This window comes from Olea europaea, chromosome 10 (genome assembly GCF_002742605.1).
Source record: "Olea europaea var. sylvestris chromosome 10, O_europaea_v1, whole genome shotgun sequence".
Classification (NCBI taxonomy): Eukaryota; Viridiplantae; Streptophyta; class Magnoliopsida; order Lamiales; family Oleaceae; genus Olea; species Olea europaea.
This window is the reverse complement of record NC_036246.1, coordinates 39,202,595-39,211,940: the sequence shown is the minus strand read 5'-3', so window position 1 is coordinate 39,211,940 and position 9,346 is coordinate 39,202,595. Positions and strand designations below refer to the sequence as shown.

General features: G+C 35.4%; 1 protein-coding gene across 1 annotated transcript; it reads left to right on the top strand.

Annotated features, from left to right (window-relative positions):
- The first annotated feature begins 280 nt into the window (after window positions 1-280).
- Window positions 281-8,141, top strand: LOC111402188 (pre-mRNA-splicing factor SPF27 homolog). The gene is made up of 6 exons (XM_023030342.1): window positions 281-495; window positions 2,356-2,439; window positions 6,853-6,922; window positions 7,060-7,193; window positions 7,271-7,326; window positions 7,800-8,141. Exons 1-5 carry the CDS (start codon window positions 329-331, stop codon window positions 7,323-7,325), a joined length of 510 nt encoding a protein of 169 aa, XP_022886110.1. The 5' UTR covers window positions 281-328; the 3' UTR covers window position 7,326; window positions 7,800-8,141.
- Window positions 8,142-9,346: the final 1,205 nt, after the last annotated feature.

The window sequence follows — 9,346 nt, the reverse complement described above, 5'->3', positions numbered from 1 at the left end:
TTATAATCAGAAATTCGAGATTAAAACCCCTCTTATTCTTTTTAAGCCAAAGTGTGACTTATTTGACTTATTAAATGTTTTGTATTATCACTTCCTAACTTGTTTAATCTGCGAGATATCCTAATACTTCGTTATTTTACAAAAACAAATGCTGCATTTGGCAGCTTGGAGTTTTGTCTTTGAATAGAAATTTTGTAATAAGCGAGCTCCTGTTTTAATAGAAATCGTTATATTTTCCAACTCAATGCCCCAGTTCTATTCATCTTGAAGAAACCATAAATCTAACTAGTGTGCTGGTGTCTATGTAAGTGAATTCCAGGATCATCCAATGCTTGCGAGGGAATACGAGAGGGTGAGAGCTGGGAAGCCTCCAGTGCTAATAGACACAACCAGATATGTGCTTGAAGTGCCACCTGCAAACAAATGGAATGATGAATCTGCATGGAAGCAGGCACTCCAGAAAGCCCAGCGTTTATTGCAGCATCAGGAGATCAGGTACTGGTAGTGGGAGGCGAAACTAGATATTTCTCCTGAATGTGGTTATCAAAGTTCGATTATGTCATGTTAAATTGAAGATAGTAGTGTATTGTCTTTCTTTGGCACTTAAAAATAATCAAATAATTCGAAGATTGAACATTCATATAGTTTGAACATAATATTGAGCATATGAAAATGGCCACCGCCTTTCATACGCACGCATGCGCATGCACTCACACGTGCATATTTGTTCTAGGTACTGGACCCATCTCCAAAACTTTATAAGATGTCCATCAGTAGCGTCCTAACATACTTAAGAGATTCAAAGGGTGTTTGGTGGGGATTAAAATTATATTTTTTTGTAGATTGTGATTGAAGTTTTTGAAATTTGTGGTTGAAAAGTCGTGGGATTCATGAAAGATGTGGTTAATATTGATTGTTTGACTTTGATTTATATTAAAATCAGATTTTAATCCATACCAAACGTGCACTCATTGTTACATATTGGCTCTAAATATCTTTGTGGAGAGAAATATATAAATCAACTAAGTGAATTGGGTAGTGAGGTGTCAATTTCAAAACTTTTGAGGTTCATTGCCTTGTGGGGTCTGAGGGGCTTTGTTTTGCTCACAATTTCACGATTTATTTATTTATTTTTTCAGTTGCCAAATATTTCGGTTTGCCCTCATGCTAAATGTCACTTGGTTGGAACATTTCTTAGTTGATCTTGGAGTTTATCATAGAATAAAGGCAAAGAGAAGAATGAAAGTGTGGAGGTTTAGAGTGAATTCTGTTCCTCTTAAGGACTATTATGATAAATATTTAACCCTCTCAAGATAATATCAATGTTTTAAAATCAAGCCTGGGCATTGACCCTGAAGAGGTAAATGGTCGAACCAGGGTGTTATGCTATTGTTAACTGTTTCTAAGTTTTCAAGTTTTGGCCTCTAATTGGATAGTGGATACATTTCGGATTTAGTTCCTGGTTTTCCATTTGATCTAGTTGGCCAATACGGTTCTTATTAGACTGATTAATATACACTGATTAATATACATGGCGCTGCTCATGTTTTTATCACAGCAATGACTTTGTGTGTTTGTTTTTATGACATCAGTTCTTCGGGTTGCATATCGTCTTTGACTATATTGCATTTTACCCTAGTTACATCTGTATAAGTCAAAGTCTAAATGACTAGATATTGGCTTTATTTTTGTGACCTATGTAACACGGACACTCTAACTAGGGCAGCGTGTCCGTGTCCGACACGTGTCGGATACGTGTTGATACCGACACTTTTCGGACACTCTACAATGATCATTTTTCTTTCTTACTATAAATATTATATATTTTTAACTCAAAGTTATTAGTAAATGACAAATAAGTACTCATATTTAAAAGATTTCAACAAAAAAAAAATTAATAATAAGTATAAAACTAAATTTAAACTATATAAATGAAGAATTTTAAAGAATTTAATGAACGTGTCGCGTCGGTACTTTTTTTAAAAATTACGAGTCGACGTATCTGACACGTATCGTGTCGGACACACGTGTCCGTGTCGGTGCATCATAGTTTGTGACTCATCTAGGTGCAAGATATTATAATTCTCAAGTTTACAAATGATATGTCCTGTAAAATCCAGTTTAAAAGTCATAAGAGTTGAGATTACCTGTCATTTCAGCCAAAACATCATGCTCCAACTCCTGTCGCTTCATGAAATACAGTATTTTACGTTTTCAAGCAGAGATTCCATGTCGTTTATTCACATTCATTTTGCTAATGTTCGCTGGCTTTACGTATTTTTCTATAATAACCTATCCTTGTGGTTCTTGCTTTTCTGAAATTTTGTATTTATGGCATTAAATGTCTTTTTGTAGGCTAGAAAATCTGGACTTGATGTCAAAGCATGGCCCTGAAGTTTGGAAGCTGTATAACCAACAGTTGGAGGCATCTTTAGCAAGGTTTGTTTCTCATGTAGTACTTATTAGTCTTCCATTCAAATGTTTCAAGAATCTATATGGGTTTCTTCTGTATATTCTCAAAACGCTCTTTGGGTTTGCCATTTTACATTTTAGAGTTTAATATTATACATTAGTGCACCTTCAGGCTTCACCTTTTGTATTTCACTTTTGACTTTTAGATGACTCGTAATACTTAAACCGTAGAAAACCTTTTTAATAGAAGACCAGGCTGTTGTAGGAAATTGACAGATTTCCCAATATTCGGATCAGATTCGAGATAGTGTGTTTGAACATTTAGTTTAAAATTGTTAGAATGCATAATGGAATTAACTGTGGATATAGTATGACTTGGGAGTGGAAAATAGGAATGAGATGGAAATCCCGATCTTGATTCTGTTCCTTAAATTTGATAAGCAGAAACTAGATTAGGAATGGATTGACTGTACCACACATACCCTTAGCTCGAAATTTTCATAATTGTTCGTGCATATAAGACTGCTTATGTAATTGTTAATCAGATTAAGTCATTTTGATTAACATAGGTACACTTTTTGAAGTAAGGAAAATTATCGAAGTAACGAATGTGATCGGCCAATCTTATTTTGAAAATATGAACACTAATTAATGCTTTTTGAGGAGTGGGATTGATCCCTAATTACACTTCAACCCAACCATTTGCAAGCTGGGTAGCCATGGGGAGTGAATCTATTTTCTGTGCTCGCGTGTGTGCATACACACGTGTTTGTGTGCTTGGTTGTTGTAGCGAATGCAGCTCATGGCAGGAGATAGCGAGCAAGGATGGAAGCAGTTGAAGAGTTTTGGTGTTGGGAATGGATATGAAGATTGCAAGGGTGGGGTGGTGATGGTGGAGAGAAGGCTAGGCTGCGAGAGAAAGTTTTGGAGGGATTGGTTGATGATTATGGCATCTAGAAGATCGGGAGGTAGGGATTGTTGTTGAAGAGCACCTGGCCCTGAGGGTGGTGAGGAGAACGTCTGTGGGTGCAGCAAGAGGAAAATAGTTGACTGGCTGAGGTGGAAAGCTAGGCGAGGGAGAGGAAGAAGGTGGTGGTGGTGTTTTGGGTTCTGTGGGACATGCCCCTTCTTTTTTGAACTTCTTTAAGACAATTTTGGCACATTAAAAATGAGTTCGTGCCCAATTGATTGGGATGGACTCATTCCTGGGAGGGAGGGAGGGAGGGAGAGAGAGAGAGAGAGAGAGAGAGAGAGAGGTCATTATTCAAGGTCAATTGTACCTGACATTGGATCAGGAATTCTAATTCCATTACCAGCTGGTTCCCTTACCAAATGGCACTATATGCCAGAGTGATATGATGTGTACTTCATTAGAGAATGTTATCCAAGTGACCAATTTTAAGCTGCATAGTTGTCAAAACCTGAACTGGTTATTGACGGCAAATAACTGTTTAGACTTGTGGGATTTGATTAATTTATTAAAAGCATTAAAATTATTTTAGATAAATACGTAGCATAGTAGGCATCAACTTAAGTATCTAGATATGACATGTTGACCAATACAAAGAGAATATATTTTGAAGTAATAATAGGAAGGCAAATAGCTGATTCAAACAGACTATTTAGCTTGTACCAATTATAAATGGGCAACACAAACTCAATCATCATATCACAGAGTGCCTTTCTCAAATCCAATTTCAAAATTGAAGCATAAAAGTTGAGGTTTTAGCAGTTCCTAATAGTAGGCATCAAATTAGGTATACGGACATGACATGTTGACCAGTACAGAGAGTTAATATATTTTGAAGTAATAATAGAAAGGCAAAACGCTGATTCAAACATACGATTTAGCTGGTACCAATTAAAAATGATAAACATAAACTCAATCATCATCAATGTTATGAAAACTGGATCAACTGTCCGGTTCAACCAGGAAAACCGAAAACCGGCCTCAAATCTGGTCCGATCATAATATATTAACTGGAAAAGAAAAACTGGCGAAGAAACCATTAAACCGTCTTGTTCAATCATGAATCGGAAAATTTTGTCTGGTTTTCCCAGTTAATGGGTTTTAAGTTTTTTTCACAAAAGATTTCAACTGTTTTGATGGGCTCACGTACTGCACTGGCAAACTCATTTAAAATTTTCTTCCTAGTGCTAATCCTTTTAAAGAGGCTTCTCTTCCACTGTCAATATGGGAAAAAAATTGTAGCCAATTTTAAATATTTAATAGTTACCTCAGTAACAAATCATGGCCCCAACAAAACTATAAGCACAAATAATTTTAATTTAAATAAAGCAAACCATTTTGATCCGATGATTGTTAGTTTTTAAAGTTTTAAAATAAATTAGGATAATAAATCTAATTAATAAACATGTATTTATATTTACTTTGAATTAGTAAACTAAAATTAAAAAAATAAAAATAAAAAATTTATTATTGTTATAATATTTCAAAGTTTGTGTTTATTTATTCAATTTTGGCGTTTGGCTTGACACTGGTTTTACCTTTTTCCTTTTTCGGGCCGATGCCTGGGTCGGTTTTTAAAAAATTGATCATCATAACATAGAATGCCTTCCTCAAATCCAATTTCAGAATGGAATCTTACAAAGTTGTGGGTGTAGCCATTTCTAATAGAGGTAAGTACACTCCCCTAGCCCCCCCCCTACTTGGGAAACTATTGGTTACGTAAAACCTTTACTTCTCCTGCTTCGCTACCCAATTGAAAAAACTAATTGAAGAATGTGGCACCACTGTAGAGACGATCACCCTTCCATAGGACATACTCCTTGGACCATTATGTTAGGCATCCACCCCTTTTTACATGTGGGCGCTAGTGAGCTCTTTCTAAAATGTCTATCTTCATGTATATATAGTTCTTCTTGGTTCCTAATGGCCTGGGAATTGTGCCTCTCTTATGTAAGGTCTAGGGTGGTTATGGGGCTGTTTCTCTATCTAGGTGTATATTTATAATATATTCTAACGTGGTTGTTCTGCCAAGTGTGTCTGGCATTTCTCTAGATTTATGCTTAAATTCAAATGTGAGCTGCTCTAAAAATGCAACTCAGTCTCCGTGCCTCGTATTTAAGCTGTTGAGATACTTCAGTGATATATATCTTGAAGAAATCAAACCGTTCAACGTGATTGTCACGTGTCAGCAACACGTTGCTTCTCCTAAATGCCTTTATTCAATTTATCATTATTGAGATGCTTCAAAGGTTAATAGTCTCACAACTCCCATTGCAGCAGATAATGCTACCAGTGCTGAAGGACCTGGATAATAGCATGGCATAGAATTCTCGATTGTAAATTCTGTCCTTTGTTCTGTATCCTTCAATTTTCATTGTAGAATGATATGGGCATGCCATATTGGCAAAGGACAAAACCTGAAACATCATATTCCACTAAATATTTTTTCCAAATCTGGCACCACGATGACAGGAGCTAAACCATACTCTGTGGGAAGCTGTGTTTAGCTTGTGTTGAACTTGCAAACCCATGCTTTTTCCGACAGTTATCAGATCAATTAGTGCTTCTTGATTAAATGAGTAGATGCTAAGCCATGAGAACTTCTGCAACTGTAGTTGGCATTGGCCAGCTTTGACTTACTTCAGCTCTTCAATCCTGCTAGAACTGATTGCATATCCCACAAACAGCAAAGAGTCGGTCATAAATTGGCAGAGTTTTTCGCCCGTAAAACATCGAGAACCGTGCAACAAATAATTTTTTATCTGAACTGTAGATTAAGTTATCATCAAAATGGGCGCCACTAGTCCGGATTTTATTATCATGCCATAAGGAAAAAAGAAAACCTAAAGAAGATCTTTGTTCTTTTTTCAATTTTTTTTTTTTTTTTGGTCACTATTGAATGTGTTTACTATTTTGACTACTAAAGCTTATTTTTCTCGTAGTAATTTGGACTCTACCTTCTCCGAGTTCATTCTCCAGGGAATTCCAAAGAACTACCAATAAATTTAAGATTTGATTAAGCAAAACATATAGTGCTGGATTGTTTGACAAATCAAGAGGCATCTTCATCCACTTGTATGATCACTTGTTTGTCTTGAATGCAATCTTCTGTTCATCACCTTCATGAATCTAGATTTTGCAGGGGCCACTGTTAAGATAAATCTTTCAGAACACCTTAGCTCTTGCAGCAAATCCAACATGTCTGCCTTGTGATAAAAAAACCAGCACATAGGAGTATGTATTGTCTCAAATGCATGAAGCTAATTCCTGGTTCCTATTTCTTGTAAGCCTAGAAAGCAGGATGCCTGTCTCTTGGCCCCACATGCATCCCACAAGTTATATCTCAAATTTTGCTTTTACACGCTTCTTACTGATGAGATATTTGTGAAGTTCTCTCTGGAAATGATTGATTTTGACTGCCTGTTGATACTTCACCGGTAGTTATATTCGTGTTCTTCTTGCTCTGTTAGAATGCAAGCGCAAGTTTTGGATCTGAATGGAAAGATTGAATCTGTAAATCGAGAAAGGAAATATCACCAGGTAATTCAGAAGATATTTCCCTGCCACCACAGCACACGTGCACATGATGGGTGAGGAGAGGGAGGGAGGAAGAGGCGAAGAGCAGCACCTGCTTTTTTAATATGAATGATTTATCTTTGTCTTTTTTAATTGGTCAGCAAAACACTGCCTATGAGCTTAGTACTTTATCTATACAATGGAGGGAACTTTGTGTCAAAAACATAGAAATCCAAGCTGCATGTGCTGAAGTCCAAACACATATTGAAGAACTGAAGAGAGAAGCTACTGAAAGGTAATTAATGTTCTTGTTGTCTTGCCTTGCTCTTCTATATTTTGTTTGTTTACAACTTCGCTTATTTTCGTAAACAGAGGCTGGAATTTGGAGGCAAATATTAGTAATGGATTCCCTCAAGCTGAAAACTGAGGTACAGTTATATAGCGTTTATGTATCTGACACTTTTGGATTCCTTTGTCTTATTGCTGATAATAATATTTAAGAATAAGTTAATCAACAAATGGAAAATAAAGGCTCAATAATCATAGAAAGAAATGATTCAGTACATCGTTCCAACATTACGAGCATAGGTGCCTCTTTTCGTTATGTACATAATTTGTCAGGAATTCGAGACCAACAATGTGTTCTCTTTCTTAAATAATATAAAATTTATCTCGGTGAAGTTTTTTCTCATTTCATTTTTAAGCATTAAGACTAATCTGACCGAGTTCGGTTGCTGACAAATTATCTTCGATTGTTGGTAACCTTTCTTAGATCTTACAGAGGCCTATTTGATTCACATAACATTCTGAAAATAATGCACTTTTATAAGTTAGTCGAGACAATGAGTAAGATTGTGATGAATTTTCATGAAAAATCGTTTTGGTTTTTGACATGTTGCAGGTTAAGAAAATTGTTAATCCACTGTTTAAGCTAAAGAGATCATGCCATTCGTGTGCTGGACAGACTCCTCTTGGTCAGGGCAAGTTGTTTACAATCCCTTTGTTAGATATATGGGAAAGATTTAATTGTTGTTTCCCTTGAAGTTATTGTGCCTCAATTGGAAAAGGTGAACACTCGGGGGCATGTTTTCTGCGTGGTGGTAGACAGGTCTTGAGAGTATAATAAACAGAATTTTAGCTCATTTTTTTTCTTTAAATATTTCGTACCAAACATGCCATTGTCTGTTGTTATACTAAATTTCAATGATTTGTGTTTATGAAACCTAGTTTCTCTTGCCTAGAAGCAAGCCTTAAATCTGGATGGAACGCTGCAGTGTAGAAACAATAATTTCACTGTTAGAAACCCAACTTCATTTTATGAAGCCAAAATAACTTAAACTTTAAAATTGAGCAAAAATTGCTATTAGAAAATAGAGTAAGCCGTTGTTTGGTTTTGCTAAAAATTATATTTTTAGTAGATTTTGATAATAGTGAATAAAATGTGTGGTTGAAAGGTTGGAAAAAATTGTAAATTTTACGAAATGTGTAATTGAAAATGAATTATGGGAACAATAAAGGGGCTTAGTTGTTTTTTCGTTTTAAAAGAGTGATGGATATAGGATCCGCGTTAATTTCTTACCTAACATGGCTGCTGCCGCTGCACCATGAAAATTAACTAGTGAAAACCTATTTTGCATTTTTACTAATAAAAGGAGATAATCTCCACTCATATAATCGGGAAACGGGATGTTATCATGATTATTGTTAATTTATTGCAATATATTTTTGAGCAGAAAAATGAATATATACTTCCTTTTAATGTGTTTCTAACTTATTTCCTCATTATTGCGTGGCTTCAAAAGGTCAAATTACTACAAATTTAGCGTAATATCCCTCATTAATTATTTTACACTTGGTTGACTCTATAGCTCTTCTTCTCCTAATTAAACTTCTTTTTCAGCAGAATATTGAAGTTCTTTGAACTTATTTTCAAGTGTCATAAACTTCTAATGTAATTCTGCTGGAAAATTGGTATAATTAGTTGATTTGACCAGCTTTTGACCAATTATTTAAGTGGGTTTCGTTAGTTGGATAAATGATTTCTTTGGCAAAGTGTATCCTACTCCATGAGTAGAATTGGTATATGTGTTTATTTATTTTTTTAACTAATTAAGAGTGAATGAGAAATTAAAGTAAAAAAATGATCATTTGAAGTTGAAATAAATTGGTAATAAAAATTGGTGAAAAATTGAAAAATGTCAATCGCAAATAGAAAAATAGAAACCACTTTATATTGTTCAAGTTTGAGACTTGGGTTTGGACTCCAAGGGGCACCACTAGTCTTCGAAAGAGAGATGACCTACATGTTAGTAGGTTGAGCTAAAACCCACATACATGCGCCGCCGTCATTGTCCGACCCTTGAGCACGGGTCATGGGCCCAATTGGTATAAATATTTCTGGCAAACTATTATATTATTTTATTAAGTTAACTAATATATTTTAATTAT